The sequence below is a fragment of the Neofelis nebulosa genome, chromosome 2 (assembly GCF_028018385.1).
Source record: "Neofelis nebulosa isolate mNeoNeb1 chromosome 2, mNeoNeb1.pri, whole genome shotgun sequence".
NCBI classification, from domain to species: domain Eukaryota; kingdom Metazoa; phylum Chordata; class Mammalia; order Carnivora; family Felidae; genus Neofelis; species Neofelis nebulosa.
In genome coordinates, this window is record NC_080783.1 from 38,458,377 (window position 1) to 38,479,241 (window position 20,865).

At 39.4% G+C, this 20,865-nt stretch overlaps 1 protein-coding gene across 10 annotated transcripts in view; it reads left to right on the forward strand.

The window, feature by feature from the left end:
- ANKRD44 (ankyrin repeat domain 44) overlaps positions 1-20,865 on the forward strand; it is a 348,903-nt gene that overhangs the window by 184,921 nt on the left and 143,117 nt on the right. For all 10 annotated transcript variants that reach the window (XM_058710350.1, XM_058710333.1, XM_058710356.1 and 7 more), the window contains exons 5-9: positions 7,454-7,654; positions 7,977-8,064; positions 10,461-10,603; positions 11,677-11,889; positions 20,153-20,231. In XM_058710350.1, the coding sequence (XP_058566333.1) occupies positions 7,454-7,654; positions 7,977-8,064; positions 10,461-10,603; positions 11,677-11,889; positions 20,153-20,231 (724 nt within the window). The remainder of the gene's footprint in view (positions 1-7,453; positions 7,655-7,976; positions 8,065-10,460; positions 10,604-11,676; positions 11,890-20,152; positions 20,232-20,865) is intronic.

Below are 20,865 nucleotides of genomic sequence, written 5' to 3' on the forward strand. Positions count from 1 at the left end.
TTACAGTTTATAACATTTGACATTGCTTATGCCTGCATGGACTCTCTATAGTCACAAACAATTACTTTTCCATGAGTAATTTATGACCACTTAAATGCAATGCACATTTGGAAGTGAAAAAACAAACATTAAGGGTGACAGTTTTTAAGACACATGCTTCCTATTTCTTTTCATCTTTTCCATGTGCCGCTGTGTATGTTTCTACTTCTTATTACAGGGTTCGGGTGGCCTTTTGTAAAAAGAGAAAGTCATAAAAAGTAGCAATAAAGTGACTGCAAATGCCGTCTCCAATTCCCTTCTGCGTGGCATCCCATGACAGTTGCTCACTCTATTATTTTCATGATTGATACAGAGCAGCCTACTGTGGAGTGTAATCCAACTAGGTCTACAGTCCTAACACTGAATGCTAACTGGGCTGATGCCTCCATTCAGGAAAAATGCCGGACTCCTCACATGTGCTTGTTCATTATAAAGAAACAGTCTTTGCGGGAGCCCTACTCACAGTGTGGGTTGTATACCCATCTAAGCCCGCGAGCTTTTGTCTTAAGACAAAATAAGAGTAAGCATTCAGAAACTTTTAGAGCAATTTGATGGAGCAATTTTTTTAGAGCAATTTTTCATTTCACACCTGCTAAATTTAATAATGAAAGAATCAAGTTCAAAATTTGTCTTTGTCTTTTTAAATTTTATTATCCTACTAAATACTTTTTATTGTATTTCACAAAAGCATTGACTCATGATTGATTTGAAATAATATTTTTTTAAAAACTGGTCCTTCACCACAGATAGTTTGAGAAACACTGTTTAGGTATTTTTTTTTAATGCTTATTTTTGAGAGACAGAGAGAGACAGAGCATGAGCGGGGGAGGGGCAGAGAGGGAGACACAGAATTGGAAGCAGGCTCCAGGTTCTGAGCTGTCAGCACAGAGCCCAACGCTAGGCTCAAACCCACAAATTGTGAGATCATGACCTGAGCTGAAGTTGGAGGCTTAACTGACTGAGGCGCCCAGGCGCCCCTAAGTATCTTTTCTTGATTCAGAAAGTGTTCAGTGTCCCTTGCCCCACATTAGTTTTCTTCTTTTCTTAATACTGATTTATTTTTTTTTTGAGAGAGAGAGAGCACACACACGTGAGCAGGGGAGGGGCAGAGCGAGAGGGGGGACAGAGGATCCGAAGTGGGCTCTGTGCTGACAGCAGAGAGTTCGACCGTGGGGCTCAAACTCACGAACCATGAAATCATGATCTGAGCGAAGTTGGCCACTGAACTGACTGAGCTACCCGGCTGCCCCTAGTTTTCTTTTATCTTGTAAATTTCTGTCAGGGTGGACTCCTAGATTTTAGCTAGTGGGTGATACTAGGAGAGAAAGGCTTCTTTTGATTACAAAAATTATTAACTTCCTAAATAGCCATAAAATTACTCTCTCTTAAAACCAAATTAAAGTGCTTCCAAGATTAAAATTTTTGAAAGAGAAATGCAATTTTAAAGAAGGAAATTACTGTCTTTCTAAATCAAACCTTTGTTTTTTACTGAAGTATTATATTAAATTTCTATTAATGTTTAAGCAGGTTTGGCCGGCTAAAACAGAGTTAAAATTTTTAAATAACTAAGGAGAATTAACATTTAAAAGTACTTATGTCAGCATGTTTGGCTGAAACTGTCCAGTGAGTAAGCTCTGGCCTGGTAGAAAATGCATAAGCCAGGCTCTTAATCAGCCAGGCTGACAGATCACTCCCCTTGAGTCAGTCACCCTGCCTATCACATGAAGCTGCCTATCGAATGAAGAGGTCAGGCCAGATGACCCCTGAAGCCTTCTACTACTTCTTTTGTTTTTTATGTTTATTTATTTTTGAGAGAGAAAGAGAGTGTGAGCAGGGGAGGGACTGAGAGAAAGAGAGAGACACAGATTCTGAAGCAGGCTCCAGGCTCTGAGCTGTCAGCACAGAGCCCCATGCGGGGCTCGAAATCACGAACGGTGAGACGAGGACCTGAGCCGAAGTCAGATGCTCAACGGACTGAGCCACCGAGGGGCTCCAGCCTTCTCTACTTCTAATATCCCATGTCTATGAAGTTAATTCCATAATAATTTTAGAATACTTGTATTTTCATTAAGAAAAAATAGTTAACTTTGGGGGGCCCCTGGGTGGCTCAATCAGTTAAGCACCTGACTCTTGATTTCGGCTTAGGCCACGATCTCATGGGTTGTAGGATCGAGCCCCGTGACAGGCTCTGCACTGACAGCATGGAGCCTGTTTGGGATTCTCTCTCCCTCTCTCTCTGCTCCTCCCCTGCTCACTCTCTCTCAAAATAAGTAAATAAACGTTAAAAAAAGTGTTAATTTTTGGAAAATAAGTAAGATACCCTCCTTTGTATACTAAGTATTTCTACATAGACTCCTTTCTTGTCAAGTAAGATGAAAACAATGCAATCCATTGCATAAGCAGATAGAGAAATAAAAATGAAGAATGGCAAAGCTAAAACATTTTATAAAAGTAGATAAATAAAAGTAATGGTTATTCTAGGCATCCTTGAGCTATGGCAGTTGAGTGTTGGTATGAGAGACAAATGTGACGAAGTTGGCACTCACATGGTACTTGCTTAAAGTTCATGTGAAAGGAGACTTATTAGAAAGCCTACCTGCTTCTATTTTTTTCCCCATCCAGTCAATGAACTTGAACCTTTAACTTGTCTAATTTTGGGGGTGTAACTCCGATGCTGGTTGGGACACCTTGCCTTCTAAATGGATATAACTGGCTGGAAACGATGTGCCATATCTTGTGCAAAGTCTAGCATTCTTCCAGTGATCCCAAAGAATTCCTGGAGATCTGAGCGTTTGGTTGCCTGGCTCCACCAACCTGCTCCTGATGTTTGTTTGGTTTATGTATCAGCTTTCTCTTCTTCATAGCCTGCTGACTCTGTTCCTGCCCAGATGTACACCTCTGCCCTGGGGTACAAGGCCCAAGTCCTCTCTCCTTTCTCTCTGTCCTCACCCCTTCCTTCCTACCAAGCTCCAAATGCTGCTTGTTGTATTATGCCCCAAAATGCATCTTGGTACATGCCCCTCCCAAATTCACTATAGACCCACCACTGCATAGCAAGGACTGAACACAGAGGCTTCTGCCCTCCTTAGAAGACTGTTTGGACTCAAAACAGTATTTTTTCATGTTGGTAAATAACAAAATTTTATTTTAACCGGATTTGATCATTTGCAATTTGTGGTAATTCAAACAAGGAGCAAGATGGACCAGGGCATCTGCAAACTTTTTCCAGCAAAAGCCAGATAGTAAATATGTTGAGTTTTGATGGCTGCATACTCTATTACGATTCAAACAAGCCATAGATAATATGTAAAGAAACGAATGACACTGTGTTTTAAGAAAGCTTTATTTACAAAAACAGACCAAAATTTTTCTGTGTTTAAACTATTTTTAGAAGTATTGCCTATTTAACAATACAGATTTTCTTCCCGACAAACTCTAATACTACTTATTTATATATAAACTATAACTGGTATGTAAATATATATTTTCTTGGCTTAACCTGTTACTTTGAATGAAATGTAAATCATTCTTAATCATTTAAAAGTAGGGCCTCTCCTAGGTAACATCTTATTCACCTAGTCTGAGTTACTCTCAAAGTAATCATATTTTGTTGTCTTAAAAAAAAGGTTTTTGGGGCACCAAGGTGGCTCAAACGTTGGTTTAACGTCCGACTCTTGATTTCAGCTAAGGTCATGATCACAAGGTCATGGAGTTGAGCCCTGTGTTGACCTCTGCACCAAGCATGGAGTCTTCTTGGGATTCTCTCTCTCTTGCTCCACCCCACCCCTCTCTCTCAAAATAAAATAAATAAGTAAATATATTAATTAAGTAATTAAAATAAAATTTTTTTCATGAATTCATTGGTCTTATGTCCGAACAGTATAAATTTGTGAAATGTTCATGTATAGTTTCTATTTTGTTAGTCTATTCTGAATTTAAATAATATTTAGTGCAAAGCAATAATCTGTATAAATACAGTAAAATAACACACAAGACAAAGGAATTAAAAATATAGTGTATATTCTCATTTGCTGTGAATATGCACAATACCACTTTTATATTATTGCTTTATGATGGTTATCTCCAACCTTTTTGGCTGTATCTCTGCAAAACTTTTTCAGCATGCATCTTCAAGATATGCATCTTATTTACTTATAAATTATATATAAGAATGACTATTATTAGCTAATATTTCAAGTATATCACAATATACTTAGGGTGAGGCTTTTCATTTATCATAGTCTTACATAACCATGTAGCTAATAGACTTCTGATGATTTTCTTCTGTTTTGGCCAAGCTCTTGTCAGATCTGATTAAATTTGTCATTATTTTTACCCTGTAATGTGGATGATAGAAACCTTTTACTCAGAGTAGAACTGTCAGCTCTGTGACTGCACATTATTTACACTTGCATTTGTATTATCATCTTTAATCTGCAGGTTCCTTGCATACATCTTTTTAGTTTAAGGGTACATATTACAATCTGTAGATTGATTTGGCAGGCCCATCACTGTGCATTTCAGTGCATTCGGAGCGAATGAATGGAGAGGGCAAGGCTCACCCCCTCTGTGCCTGGAGGCCCCTCTGTTCCTGGAGGGCATCTCATTTCCTGCGAGGCAAGATCTTCTGTGGAGCTGAGGGCACAATGCCAACCCAGAAGTTAAATACTGGCTAAAATGCTTTCCTTTTTAAAGAAAACAAACATGAGTGGAGGTTCCAATATTTTCTTCCCACATCACAATAGATTGTATGTGCATCTGCATAAATCTCACAACTTTTGAGACCAAAGTTGATAAAAAATACCATCTTTTTCTTATGTAAATCTTAATCCTTATATTGTGGCTTAGCTCTTCCTTTGTTTATTTTTTTTTCACCCAGCTAGCTTTTTTTTTTTTTTTTTTTTGGTTTTTTTTTTTGTTTTTGTTTGTTTTTGTTTTTGTTTTTGTTTTTATTTATTTTTTAATATATGAAATTTACTGTCAAATTGGTTTCCATACAACACCCAGTGTCACCCAGCTAGCTTTTAAAACAGAGTCTGGAGGCATCTGGGTGGCTCACTTGGTTGAGCATTTGACTCTTGATTTCAGCTCAGGGCATAATCTCAGGTTGGTGGGATCAAGCCCCATGTGGAGCTCTGCGCTGACAGTGTGGAGCCTGCTTGGGAAATCTTTCTCTCTCTCCCTCTCTCTCTCTGTCTCCTTCTGCACCCTCCCCCTCCTCTTGCACATGCAGTCTGTCTGTCTCGCTCTCTTTCTAAAAAAAAAGAATGTGATTAATGTTTCTTTCAATCTTCTGCAGTGTTTCACATGTCATGGTTGAGCATTAAGAATACACATATACAAGGGCCCCTGGGTGGCTCAGTCGGTTAAGTGGACGACTTCAGCTCAGGTCATGATCTCATGGTTTGAGTTCAAGCCCCACATCAAGCTCTGCACTGACAGTGTGGGGCCTGCTTAGGATTCTTTCTCTTTCTCCCTCTCTCTCTCTGCCCCTCCCCCCACTTTCTCCCTCTCTCTCTCTCTCTCTCTCTCTCTCTTTAAAATAAGTAAACTTAAAAAAAGAGAGAGAGAGAAGAATACACGTAGACATGTTTCACTCTAACATGAGCTCCAGGAATGTTTCTTGCACATACAGTCTGTCTGTCTCGCTCTCTTTCTAAAAAAAAAAAAAAAAAGCGGGGCGCCTGGGTGGCGCAGTCGGTTAAGCGTCCGACTTCAGCCAGGTCACGATCTCGCGGTCCGTGAGTTCGAGCCCCGCGTCAGGCTCTGGGCTGATGGCTCGGAGCCTGGAGCCTGTTTCCGATTCTGTGTCTCCCTCTCTCTCTGCCCCTCCCCCGTTCATGCTCTGTCTCTCTCTGTCCCAAAAATAAATAAAAAATGTTGAAAAAAAAAAAAAAAAAAAAAGAATGACTAATGTTTCTTTCAATCTTCTGCAGTGTTTCACATGTCATGGTTGAGCATTAAGAATACACATATACAAGGGTAATATATTATTGCCTTGCTGAGGAGGTGTGGCATATATCCTTTTTTTTTTTTTCCTTTTTGGTAATTTTAACAAATTACTTGCTTGGGCCCTCTCAGTTTATTGTTTATAGCATCTAAATGGAGTCACACCGCATATTTAAACTGTATTCTCTAATTTGCAAAATTAAATGTTTTTGCTCTCATTCTACTGTCCAGGTTAGCCATTCATCTTAATGTGTTGCTGCTACTGATTCCTAGAACATTCTTCTTCATTATTTATGTCCCTGATAAAAATGTTAATTTCAAGAGTTCAAATAATTTACTCTCTGGGCACTTTTATGTACCTGCACAATAAAGTAGATCAGACAGTCCAGGCCTGTGAGGAATAAGGTGGACAGGGTAAGTTCTTGGTCTATGAACGGTGGCAGGAGCATGGTACCTTTCATTGTGTTTCATTGGTTTATTAATGCCACATTGACAAGATGTTCATAAAGCCATCCCACTCATTGGCTCTAGGGTTGTCTCTAGAAGTAAAGAGAAGCAGTCAACAGTCATTCCCATCTTGAGAGAAGCTATATCATTTTCTTGCTGTAACAGAAGAGTGTCCTAAATCTTAGCTGTATAACAAAATCCCCAGATGGCTTTACAGAAATTCTGAGGCCAGTTAGAATCTCTGGTGTGGAACCAGCCATCCGTATTTTTAAGAGTTCCCCGGGTGATTCCATTGCACAGCCAAGGTTGAGGTTTCAAGAGGCTAATAAGCTGATTAGATCAATAGAAGGAAAATTAAAAGTGTAAGTCTCAATAAAGGTGAAGGAACTCAACAGTAGCAAAAAAGTTACCTCACCATAACATGGAAAAAAGTTGGGAAAAGATGGAACAATTTTGTAGCTTCAAGTTGAGGTAGTAATAGACATCTTCCCTTGATTGCTATGGATCACACAGTGAAGGTTAAGATGTTGGCAGAGAAAACCAAAGATTTATGAATTGATCCAAGAATGTCTGAAGGACTTTGAGGTCTTTGGCTTTGGATGATGGAGGCTTATGGACAAACACTTCCAACTTTACATTATGTTTGGGGGCTTTTTGACCTATGGATATTTTTACCCTGGCATGCGTACCTATGCATGAGTGCTCACATTTAACCTAAGGCTGCTTATACCTCATTAAGAAACCTTACATTTAGAAGGTTTATTTGGTTTTGAAGATGTGCCAAGACTCCTGGTCTAGCAAATAAAGATAAAGTGGATCTGTTTTCATCTGTGCCACTCTTTTGATCTTTATCATATATTACCTAGCTTTTCTCAGAAGAATATACATCATGAGCCAGCCTCTGAGGGCATGGAGCCTTCCCTTCCTGTAGTTCTGGGGTCTGGTAAAGCGTCTTCTATTCAATAAGTATTGACTGAGCATTTGTCAGTGACCCCTGCAAACTCCGCTTTGGTTGCAGGAAGCAGTACAAGTATTGATTAAGCACTCGGCTGACGTCAATGCGAGGGACAAGAACTGGCAGACCCCCCTCCACGTAGCAGCTGCCAATAAGGCTGTCAAGTGTGCAGAAGTGATCATTCCCCTGCTGAGCAGCGTCAACGTCTCCGATCGAGGGGGGCGCACAGCCTTGCACCATGCTGCCCTGAATGGCCATGTGGAGGTGAGTGCCCTCATCACGGGGAGCAAGAATTCTTACTACAGACTCCCTTAGCCCCAGGTGGGACCTAATCTTAGTGCTGAGGGTTTTAGAGAGTGTGATGCTTACATCTGTACACCAAACCTTAGGCAACCATAGCAATTTTTAAATTCACAGCCAGTGGGTTAAAAAAGTAGCCATCACCTCAGTCTTTTCCTCTGATACACATGCCTCACGGTTGTCTGTGACATCATCTTCATACTTTGTGTGAACTCCAGGTTTCTGACCCGCCTTGAGATTTGATGTTAATTTGACTCAGAGTATCTGCATGTTGGTTTTCTTCCAGATGGTCAACTTACTCTTGGCCAAAGGAGCAAACATCAACGCATTTGACAAAAAGGACCGGCGTGCTCTGCACTGGGCAGCATATATGGGTAAGGATTCCATGAATGGAAGGGAAAGTGCAGATACCTGTACCTAAAGAAGGCACAGCCCTGCCATTAACCATGTAGGCCTTCTCTTGGGCAGGCCTGACTTCTTTCCAAGGTTGGAATTCACCCGAGTTAAGATTTGGTCCATTTTACTGGCATGCATAGAGCACTCTAGTTACACAGTTGCTTTCTCAGAGATTCATTTACCCCACAGAGAGGAAGAGGGATGAATCATGGCCCAGACCTCATTGAATGGGTTTCAGTCAGGACTGGAGAGTGGCGTGAATTGAGCTTCTTTTGAGCTTGTCATGGCAGCAAAATGAAGTGTTCAAATAGAAAGAGGGCTGGCTAGCAAAGCAAGGACATAAATTCCATTTGTCCTTTTGTTTATAAATATTTTTGAAATAAACAAAAAGGAAGGAAGGGCAGCCCCCTGGCTGTTATGGAGGTTGAAGTGACGAGAGTAACCATGGAGTATCCTGCTTCTGTACCACCGCGAGGCTGGGGCTTGCCACTCCCGCTTCTGCCAGCTTGCTGGGGAGAGATGAAGGGAGCCGTGACATTTCCGTGTTTTTCCTTTTCACTTCTGTTGGCATGAATACCACTCACAAATGACAGACCTCATGGAATTTATTCTCAGTGTAGACTTGTGGGAAATGAAGAGCTAAGATCCTTCCTTTGTGTTTCTAACTGGAGAACGTCTTGCAGTTTGAAAAGCTGATAGGATTCTGTCAGCCCCAAGTTATAAACAACCTGAATGCCCATCCACAGGAGATTGTGTTGGTGAATTATAAAGATAAGCACAATGGGACTCTATCCTGTAACTATAGTGATGATGTCATTAGTATTTATTAACATACAAAGATTCTGTAATATGTTAAGTAAAAACAGATCAATACACAGTATGGATATTATGATCCTCATTTTTGTAAAAAAAAAAAATCCATGCAATCTAAACTATCTATTCGGCTGTCTATTCAGTATACACTGAAATGTCTTTTCAGTATTACACACTGAAATGTTGGCTGACCATCCCAAGGGATTGGCGATTATGGATGATTTTGGTTTCCTTTTAACACCGTTTTGCCTTTTCCGAATTCTTTTTAGTAGGCATACAGGCCTTTTATTATCATAAAAATAATAACATTAATTGTGGGGAGAAAAAAGAGTGGATTGGGTAGGGATGAAATAAATTATGTGGCTGTAAATGAGTCTGCATGGACATTTGCACTTAAAACATCAGAATCTTAAGATCTTGCAAGCATTATCATTTTTTTTTTTAAAGACAGCAGGGACTTTTGTGCCGACTGAAGCAGATTGGATGTCTGCATGGTACCTGCAGGACTGGAGTCAGGAGGCCATTTGCCAGACTGGTGTTTGTGTAGAGCACACACTAGGCTAGTGTGAGATGGGACTCAAAGAACCTGGGGTTTCAAATTTGTTCTTTGCTAACATGTAGTTAAAACATTTGTGTAGAATTGCTTTCAGCATTTGTATGGAATTGCTTTTTGTGTGTCATCAGTATACAAATAGGAAAAAAATATATAGATGACTATCTTTAGGGAATAAAGGACAAAACCAAGACAAAAGATAACACCACTTAAGCTTAAGATAGCACCACTAGTAACTGAAAGTAATTTTTCCACATACAAGTCTTGGGGGAAAAGAGTCAAATTTTAATACAACAAGCCATGGCCAAATGCTCTCTCTGTGTCACACACACACACACACACACACACACACACACACTTCTCTCCCTCCCCCCCCAATACACCCCTCCCTCCATCTCTCTCTTTCTCACACATATGCACACACAATCCCACATGCATCTTAGACCCTTGGAGTTAGTACTTACCTTCTACCCTTCAATTATGAACCATGTTTAGAGCAATGACCCAAAGCATCAAATAATCTTCAGTCACAATATAAAGGCCAAACACATTTATCATACTATTTATATAGTGAGATAGGGTATAAAGGAAACTATTCTAGAAAATATGTCAACAGGAGTTGAAACTAGAAGGGTTTCTATTTAGCCAGTAATTCACAAGAATACTTTTAAGTTGAACCATATGAATTGCCACTTCTGTGATCCACAACTATGGTCAAGCAGCAGCAATATAATTTAACAATAATCTGGAGTTATTCCGATTGATTTTTTTTTCTTCCATTAGTTTTTCCAAACCAAATTGTCATTGTTGGACTTTTCAGTGAGGAATGGCAATTGCTTTCAAAAGCATCACTTTTATTTTAACATATTTTAGGTTGTGGTACTAACATATTTAGCAGGATTTGCAATATTGGTGACAGTAGAAGCTAATAGTGATGATTTAGGCAGAATAAATCGTCAAATTATCCTAAAAAGGTTCACCATGTCTTCTGTTGTTTTGTTTGTAAAGGCCACCTGGACGTTGTGGCATTGCTCATTAACCACGGCGCAGAAGTGACTTGTAAGGATAAGAAGGGTTATACCCCCCTGCACGCTGCAGCCTCCAACGGACAGATCAACGTTGTCAAACATCTCCTGAATCTAGGGGTGGAGGTGAGCTATGTTTAATGCATCAACCCATGGTGTATTTGTGGGTTTTCTGTTGTCCTGAAATTGAATCCTGTTTGATTTTTAATTCCAGAGGGTAAAAAAAAAAAAAAAACCCACCTTCTTTTCTAGCGTCCTGTCTTTTTGAGTTTACAGGGGCAATCAATGAAGGGCAATGGGGGCATATAGCAAGTAATGAAAAACCAGAAACAGGCTAACTTTCTGTATCAACGTAGAGAATTATAAACATATATGTTGCCTGCAGTACATATTATTAACCTGTTGTTTTTTAAATAGGCTACGGTTCTTCATCCCACCTTCAGAATTCAGCCTTCTAAGTTGTGGTGTACACGCAGAAATAAAGGAGTGAGTGGCAGGGACAAACAGCAGAAATGTCCAATGCTGAGCTGGAGAAGTCAGCCCCATCCCAGCCTCCCTCAACTAGCAGAACAGGGGCAGTGTGGGGCTTTGGAAATCCCTGTCCCTGGAGGAAAGGAAAACCAAGTTGCAATGCTGAGACTGAGATAGTGAAACCCAGCGGTACAGCAGTTCTGGGACAGCAGGAGAGCCCTGAGCTAAACCCCTAAGACAGCTCTTGGCTCTGCAGCTGGGACGTGGCCGTGGGAGGTGTCAGATGGCAGAGCCAAACCAAGTGGCTTCTGAGCCCAACTCCTAGTTTAGAATCTGCAGCACCTCCCTGCATATCTCCCAACCCTTCGCTTCCCATTCTCTGTTGAGTTTTGGCTCTTTTCTTCCCTGATTCAGTTCTCCTCTACCATTTTGAGGCAGTTTTGCCTTTCACTCTTTATCCCTTCCCTTGCTGAAAAATCTCTCCCCACGACTTGAAACTCCCAACTCTTCCTCCCAGTTCACTTTTTGTCACATTCACTTTTTGCTCTCTTTATCTTGGGATGACAGGCATTCCCAGGATGACCACACCGGGACAAGAGAAAGCTCTGAATAATTATGTTGGCAGATGGAAGTTTACTTCCCTTAGTGTAGCCATTAGGCTTTTTTGTGGAAAATGCAATAAAGTGGCTCTGGTGATTTTACCCATCCTGTGTTGGACTCATTTGCAGATTGATGAAATCAACATCTATGGAAACACGGCCCTTCACCTGGCCTGCTACAACGGGCAGGATGCTGTAGTTAATGAGCTGACTGACTACGGTGCTAACGTGAACCAGCCCAACAACAGCGGGTTCACCCCTTTGCATTTCGCTGCTGCCTCCACACATGGTGCTTTGTGTCTTGAACTATTGGTAAACAATGGGGCGGATGTTAACATCCAGGTACGACATTCTCAGTCTCTCTCTGGGCTAAATACCTTTGCATTGAGCCTCTGTGTGAGCAAAATCAACTGTTGTAAATTGTGCCCTGTTTTAGTAAACGACAGCCTTGCCCTGTGTGGATGTGTTACAGAAACTTAGCTGTGTTGTTACCACAGAAATGGTAGGACCAGCTGGAAGACACTGAGGGTCTAGCCACATGCTTTTGGTAGCTTAGTGAATGTTCTAGAGCAAATACTGGTCTCAGGGATGTTGGCTTTGCTTGGTTTCTAACACTGAGGTGAATGTTGAGCTAACATGGCAGAACTGCTTGAGAATCAAAAGGAAAGCCTAAGCCAATGATCTCAGGTCTGTTCCTAACCCTGGCATGGCCCTCCAAAAAGTTTCTCAGGCACTGTCCAATAGTAAACCCTAGGTAGTGGCTTTAGTAATGTAACATTGACCTGGACCTGATAGTCTTTATTCAGCACACTTACTGAAGATCATCTCGTGCCCTCTGTTTAGTTCGGAAGGAGTACTCCAAGATGAGATGTGAGCTCTGCCTTCAAGGAATTTACAGTACGGTAAGGAGATAGTGTGCTCAAGTGTTCATGAGGCAAGAGAGGAATGTGCTGAGTGGCACGAGACAATAATAGAGTGCTGCAAACTGTAAGAAGCAGTGCTTATTTCTCGAGGATCAAAAATGGAGCCTGCTTTTGAGCTGAGACTCAGAAGATTGATATCAGTTGATGTGAGGAGGGATAGAGAGAATCTGAGAGAGAGCACTCCAGGTAAAGAGAACCACATGAAAGGGTTTGGGAATTTTGGATAGGAAAAGCTCTGGGTAGACTCTAGGTTAGTAGTTAGCTCACTATAACAGGTAACCAAGAGGAACTTATGCATGCAGCCCTCGCCATCCAGGTTACATCATTTGAATGCATTTAGGTTGTAGCAGAATATCCTGACCTGTACCAAGTGACCTTGTACTCATCCTCAGCTTCCCTCATCCCAAGCACACAGGAATCTTAAAGCAAGGTCCCAATGTGTTCTGCCTCTGCTTTTGAAAAATTACCATTCCTGAAATTCAATTTTAAGAATATTGGATCAATCTGTTTTATTTTTTTAAGATTTATTTACTTACTGAAGTAATCTCTCTACCCAACTTGCAGTTCAAACTCACAACCCCAAGATCAAGTGTCATACGCTCTACCAACTGAGCCGGCCAGGTGCCCGTGGATCAATCTATTTTAATGACCTTTCCCATTCACTATTAAAATCTTTTTACTTTTTTTGTTACAATTTTTAATAGTGAGGAAATATGAGACGAATTTTCAGAATGGTGATTTATTGTGCCTGAATGAAATGTATGAAAGAAAGTACCCAGGAGCAAGCTGAGATGTGACCTGACCAATGAAAGGGCTTATCAACTAGCTGAGGAGTTTGGGCTTCTATAAGCTGTGGGGACCAATACTCATTATAGAGGTTATGTGATCTAAACTGACAATTAGAAATAGTAATCTGGCCACACAACACCAGAGAAAAAACTGTATATATGACTACATAAATTTTTTTAATGTTTATATGGCAAAACAAAACAAACCCCCAAAAACAAAACAAAACACAACAAAAAAACGCGGACATAAACTAAATTGAAAGAGGAACAACTCAGAAGAATTTTTTCTGCAATACACATGATAAACAAAATGTTAATACATTTAATATATAAGGAGCTCATAAAAATCAATAAGAAAAAGTCTGATGGGGTGCCTGGGTGGCTCAGTCGGTTAAGCATCTGACTTTGGCTCAGGTCACGATCACACAGTTTGTGGTTTCGAGCCCCACATCAGGCTCTGTGCTGACAGCTCAGAGATTGGAGCCTGCTTCAGATTCTGTGTCTCCCTCTCTCTCTGCCCCTTACCTGCTTGCGCTCTGTCTCTCCCTCAAAAATAAACATTAAAAAAAAAAAAGTCTGAAAATCTTCTATAAAATCTGGGCAAAGGCCAATCACAAGACTGATAATACAATATCCATTAAACCTATGAAAAATATTCAGTATCATTAGTAACTAGAAAAATGCAAACTAACACACAGGTATATCTGCCTTTAAGATTGGCAAATATGAAAAAAAAGGAAAAAAGTAAAAGAAAAAAAGGTTCGCAAATGTGAACAAGACTTGTAATACCTAGTGTTATCAGTGAAAAAATTAATATGCAGTAACTAAATATCTAATTTTTTAATTTAAAAAAGTATGTGTCTGGGTATATGAATAAAAAGAGAAAAATATTTGGAATGTATACCAATATAATATCACTGCAGAGAGGCAAAATTATGATTTGGGTTTTTAGTTTCTTTTTTATATACTTGTTTTAATCTTCTGATTGTGATACATGAGCATGTGTTATTTTTATATCCAGGTGAGAAAAAACTATTTTCATTTTTATAAAAAGAAAATTCAGGTGTAGTGGACCTAGAGAGAGGACAATTAGAGAATAAATGAAAGTCAATAAAACTGGTCTAGATAAGAAGCAATGAGCCCAGGAGAGTTGGGACAACCAACAGAAGAGAGAGGCTTCGCAGAAAGAAAATCAATGAAATTTGGATGGATAGGAGATAGAGGAATTGAAGACAAATGTAAGAAATGAAATCTGGTTAAGAGATAATACAGAATAGTAGTTAAGTGTTTAGTTCTGAGGCTGGACTGCCTATATTCCAATCCTAGCCTTGACTTTCAGTAATTATGTAATCATAAACAACCTCTCTGTGTGTCCGTTTATCTGTAAAGTTGGGGAAACAGTAGCATCTTCTTCATGGAACTGCTGTGAGGACCAAACAAGTTACCTCACATAAATTACTTAGAACATTGTCTTCCACATGTCAAGCACTCAGTAAACAATTATCGTTATTAAGGGGGATGTTAGGAGAAAGAGTAGGCTTAGGAGGTAAAACTGGGAAGTTTAGTTTTTGAGAAGGTGATTTTGAGCCTTTGGTACAGTCTGAAAAAACCAACAATGGAAAATGTGATCCTCCAGCATGGGAGAGCAGTAGAAAATAGAAGAAAAAAAATTAGGCTGCCTCATTCACACAGAGGTGATCGATAGTGGAGGCTCAGAGAAAAGGTTGAGGTCACCCAAGGAGAGAGTGCATCACAGCATGAGGAGAGGAAGGATGAAGGAAGGATGCCAGTAACCCTTTGGTCTTAGGATCAGGAAGAGGAGGAAGAGCCAGAGAAAGGGATGAAAAAAGAAGAGTTGGATAAGATAGAAAGGAAGTGGAGGGGAGTATAATGTCTTCATGAAGGTGGAAAACAGGCAGAAATGAAGAAGAGAGTGTTGAGTGGAGTCAATCCAGGGTGCTAGGTGGGGGTAAGAGACAAAGGGGCATCAAAGAGACTGAGGACCTGTAACCGAAGGTGGGAAGAGTCATCATATGGCGTTGAAGTCACAGAGGACAGTGGTGAGAAGGCAGGAGGTTTACAGGTGGCCAAACTTCTTGTCCCCAAAACTTGTGACACTTGTATTGCCATACTGGTATCTGAAGGAAATCCTTGAATTCTCCAAAGAAAGGAAAATTATTGAAGTTAAATAAAATAGCTCGCTTCACCAGCCTTCAGTTAATTAATTCAAAGAGCTGTCTGATGTTCTCTATTCCCTCTTCAAACCATGCCAACTGGTGCTCTCAGTGTGCCTGAGAACAAGGCTAGAAGGCCACTTTCTGGCACACCTCCCTACTTCTCCCAATTAACTATACTGTCTCAGTTTATGGCAGCCTTCTCTCCCATAAAATGTGCCTGGAAAGCATAACCACTTAATTTAAAGAATTAATTTTTCCTGTACACTGCTAATCATCAATACAATATGGAAATACCTTTTTTTTTTTTTTTTTAAATCTGAGACTTAGGTTTATGTAATAGCTGATCTGTGTAAGTGGGACTTTGGTTCAAATCTAGCCTTCTCCTTCAGTCTCCTTCAATCTACTCTGTTTACATCGGATTTCCTTCTCTTGAATCCTCCTTCATGATTCCGGATTCACCCTGGAGCCATAATCTGTCTCCCATTTCCGTAGAGCCATTCTGTCTGACTCTGGAGGTAGCTTTCTAATGGAAGTTGTTATCTCTGTGTACCACAGTGCTCCTTGGATTTTGAAAGTGTTTGTAGATTCCAAGACAATTTGTATGTGTTTAGATCTTCCAGAGTTTGACAGAAATAGCATATTGAAATGTGGCCAATACCCATGCACATGTTCTCGTTGTTTTCCTGTATCATTACAAAGTACTAAGAGTGACATCTTCATGAGCAAGTACAAGATGATGGAGAGGGGAAGGAGGACGTGTGTCCTGCACACATTTTACAATCCCTCGTTTTGCTTCGATTGACCATGGCCCTACCTCTGACTTTGTAGTGTTGGTTTAATTATGATAAAATAATAAAGACACAATACTTTATACAATAATCCATTGAAGGGTCACTTGTATTTTGCAAATAGGAAGAGCCCAAGAAGATACAAAATAATTTTTCTTCTCCATTGCACATTACATTGTAATTCTGTAGCATCTCAAAGCTCTTTTTGGAAGCATTCAAAATGTTAAAGAAGGCACTAAATACATAGCTATTCCAAATACTACTTAGATAGATTCAGAAATTACCATTGCCAAGTTTCCTGCCTCCAGGTCACTAGTATTCAGCCTGCCCATGGTCTGAATTCTTTTCCATCCGTGGGCCCTTAGTCTTTTTAGCCCTCAGACACTGGAGCTGAAGCCCATCACACATCTATTGAAGTGAACCAGCTCCCTTCTGTATATGTACCAGGTCTGAATTATAGAATGAGTTGCACAGCAGAGGTTAAAGGTGAAATGGGACAGGCGAGAGAAAGAAAGCAGTGATAAGGACATGACGACTTTGGAGAGGATGTGAGGAAAAAAGAGAGAAATGGATGAGGACTAACCATGTACCATCTCTGGCTTTTAGAACCATTTAAAAAATTGGACTACGTACGGCTTTTTGCAAATTAGGGTTTTATATTGTTCTTCCATTGAATTAGGAAGCCCTTTTGTGCTTCTGACACATTCCCCCTAACCCTTGCAGGCTGACCTTAATGTTATCTTCTAGATGCTCTATTGCCTTCCAGTAGGACCATTGAGCTGTGTGACTCCAGGAGACATGTGCCACAGACAACACAATGCCTTCAAGTTCCTGGGTAGTAAGATATGTCTGGGTTTAGGGAGGGTTTGGGGGATGTTGGAGGATGAGGAAAGAAGGCATTCAAAGTGGAAGAAATGAAAGGATTTCTCAGGAGAATGGTGGTCAAGGAAATTGAGATACCCCATTTAGTGAAGGATATTTCATTCTGTCCTGGAAGAGTACTAATGTTTATAAAATATTCTTTATCTTTATTAGTTTTTCTTCATGAGCGTGGCTGAACCATGCCTACATCAATAGAAGGGCTTCTGGCTTAATTTTAAAAAATTCTCAAAATAACAGAATTTCCCAAGCACTAACTACAATGGGGAAATGAGTCTAGAAATAGGAAAGAGACTAGGAATTAAGAAAAAAATCTTATAAAAGCAGAGATTTGAATAAATGGAAGAACTGAACATATCCTCTCTTTTGAGAATGCGAAGAATGTTTTATCCTTCTCTGAAGTTCTTAAAACAGCAGCAGTAACAACAAACACCCAGTGTGACAGATTTCTCAGGCAGATAATGAAACTCAGTAGGATCCCTAGTCTCAACCTGAGTATCCTGAGTTCTAACTTGTAAAGACTAAATAAAAAGTATTATCGATTGGACCTTCATTAGTTTCCAATGGCTTTTTGAAATAGCAAGTTCCCTTTACATCCATGCCATATAAACATAATTGTTCCCAAATGGCTGCCATGATTCTCTCAATGCTTCCTGGCCCCACCTCCGGCCACCATATCCCTAAGGGGGAAAAATCAGCTAAGGACTGGACTCAGTGGTTGATGAACCCAGGCAAAGATTGATCTGATATAGCTGTCGTTTGTATTTTATGAAAATTTGGTTGTCCTATTTATTTGTCCCCTTACCAAATGCACAACCACTCCATGGGAGAAAAGAGTGCAGTGTTTTCTGTCCCTGAAATGGAACCAGCATTGTCAATGGCAAGATACAGAAACCAGTTATTTCTGCTTTGGTTCTCTGGCTGCAGTTTAGGTAGTTAACAGCCTTTAAGCTATTTTCTAGACACAGAAAAGTTCTTAGCTAAATATTTATAAAGATATTATCTAAACACTGAAATATTTATGGTTTTATATATATTTAACTAAATGCTAGTTAGTTATGTTTTCAATTAAATTTAAGAGAAAATATTGGAGCAAAATTTAAAGAAATAGCACCACCTAGAGACAAGTTAATGTCAGCTCTGTCATTTCTGCAATTGTATCCTTATTCTCTTGGTTGCTTATCCTTTTCCTCTAAAAATATCATTTCAGTAAAGCCTCAAGCTTACTTCCATCTTCCTTTCTTAATCTTTTCTGACTCAGCTTATAATCATATAAGGATCCTATTTTTCTCCCATCTTCCTGTTGACTTTTCACTATAAAGATTATTTTTCAACTGATGCACTTACTGCTCTGATTAACTCTTTCCTTGGCACAGAGTGTGCATAACTCCTTTCTTACTTCCTAAGGGATGGACTTTTAGGATATAATAAAAATTCTTCTGTTAAACCCTTGTGGTATTTATAAGCTATTCCAGCCCACAGTCTAAAGCCTTTTTATGGCTGCATAATATTCCTGTGTGTGTGTGTGTGTGTGTGTGTGTGTGTGTGTGTGTGTGTTTATGTACCACATTTTCCTTATCCATTCATCTGTTGATGGACAATTATGTTGTCTCCATATCTTGGCTATTGTAAATAATGCTGTAGTAAAAGTAGGGGTGCATATATCTTTTTAAATTAGTGTTTTCATTTTCTTTAGGTAGATACCCCATAGTGGAATTACTAGATCATGTGGTATTTCTGTTTTTAAGTTTTTGAGGAACCTCCATACTGTTTTCCACAGTGACTGCACCAATTTGCATTCCTACCAACAGTGCATTTTAAAGCACAGGTATATGGGTTTCATTTCAAAAATGAATTTGCATTTTTGACATCTCATATTTAACCTCAGACTTTGGAAAATGTTCCTCCTGAGACTTAGAAAAATAAAGTTCATGTATTTCTTTCTCTTCTTTTTTTTGTTAACAATACCTGAATGAAAGGATACATTCTGTCCTTTAGGGATACTTAATATTTTCTTTTTGGTATTATTATTTTCAGATGAATTCCTATAAATGGCTATTTCTTAATGAATATGTAGGACTTTGGTATTTGGCATAATAATGATCACTATATAGATTTTGTACATTTTTCATGTTTTTGCTTAATCTCCGTCCAGGAGTTCTATCATTTATATCTTGAATAATAAAGACGTGTAAATTCAGCACCTTTCCAGGTGATCATTAAAATGGCAATTTGTTAAACCATTGCATGTTGTAATCCTGTGATTTCTAATGAGTTAAATGAAGCATGCATTTCTGTTTTGGAACAATAAAAAGTTGTGCTATGGAATTCGAGTATAGGAAATGGTGGAGGGTTCCAAGTCTGTTTTGAGAGTTACAGTCATTTATAGCAGCATAGTCAATGTTAGGTCAAACAGGGCCAAGCCAGTTAACACATCATTTGTCTTTTCTCATGTACTTTTGACAAAAGTTGAAAAAAAAAACCACCTTTGAGGAAACCGTCTTCATCAGTAAATCACAGGAAAGGAAAAAAACATTTTGGATGATTGTTTCGGTTTGAAACAGGATAGTTTAAAAATTATCAGTGTAACTAGACATTTCACATTTCCTCTCTAAAATAATTTTCACTTCTTGGGGCGCCTGGGTGGCTCAGTCCATTAAGCATCTGCCTTCAGCTCAGGTCACGATCTCACAGTTTGTGAGTGCAAGCCCCACATTGGGCTGTACGTGCAGAGCCTACTTCAGATCCTCTGTCCCCTCCCTCCCTCTAGGTCCCTCCCCCACTTGTAGGCACGTGCTTACGCTCTCTCTCTCTCTCTCAAAAAATAAATAAAACTTTAAGAAAATAAATAAAATGCAATGTTATGCAGTCACTTGAGGCTTCATATATATTTTACCTTTTGCTTTCAAAATTATCATTGGCTTCTTATAATTTTTTATCATATTTAAAAAAAATTAAATTGGTTTTTTCAAGGCATTGGCAGTAGTATTCATAGGAATGTTTCAGATTGGTGTCACTGATCAACTGTTTCTCTCTCCCTCATTTTTTAGAGTAAAGATGGCAAAAGTCCACTGCACATGACAGCTGTCCATGGAAGGTTCACACGGTCACAAACTCTCATTCAGAATGGTAAGAGAGATTCTTCCGCAGCGTTGTTTTTTGAACAGTGTCCTGATCTGAGCTTGTCTGTCAGTTATCTGGACATGAAAGATGATGCTCTGTTTTAGATAATGGTCTATTTTATGAAGCTTAGATTTACACCGTCCTTTGATGCACTTTGCTAAAAGCTCTTTATCAGACATATCATCACCATCCAGCTTAGGAGCAAGAACATAAAGCCACTATTTCTCAGTTAATTCCCAGTCAGTCAAAGAACATATGAGTTTCGAAACTGGAAATGATGTCCTTGTATGGGCTCAAGGTCCTGCATTCTTCACTCAGAAACTAATACAAATAACTATCATACATTTTCTAGCAGCAAATCGTATTATTTTTAAGTTTTAGAATTCACCATAGTTTGCTAAGTTAAACCTCTTTAAGCTACTTGGACAAAGGTAGGAAAAATGAGATGACTCAGAGGAAAAGCAATTAAGTGCCTGATATAAAGGATGATAAAGTCACAGGCTTGATAGAAACCTTGGAAAGTCACGTAACCTAGTAATTTTCCAGGCTCACTTGGAAAGGTGTACTTGAACCACTGGGTTGTCTCTGTAGCCAAAGTACTAGGGAGTATCACTTCACATTATGGTTTATAATACTATTA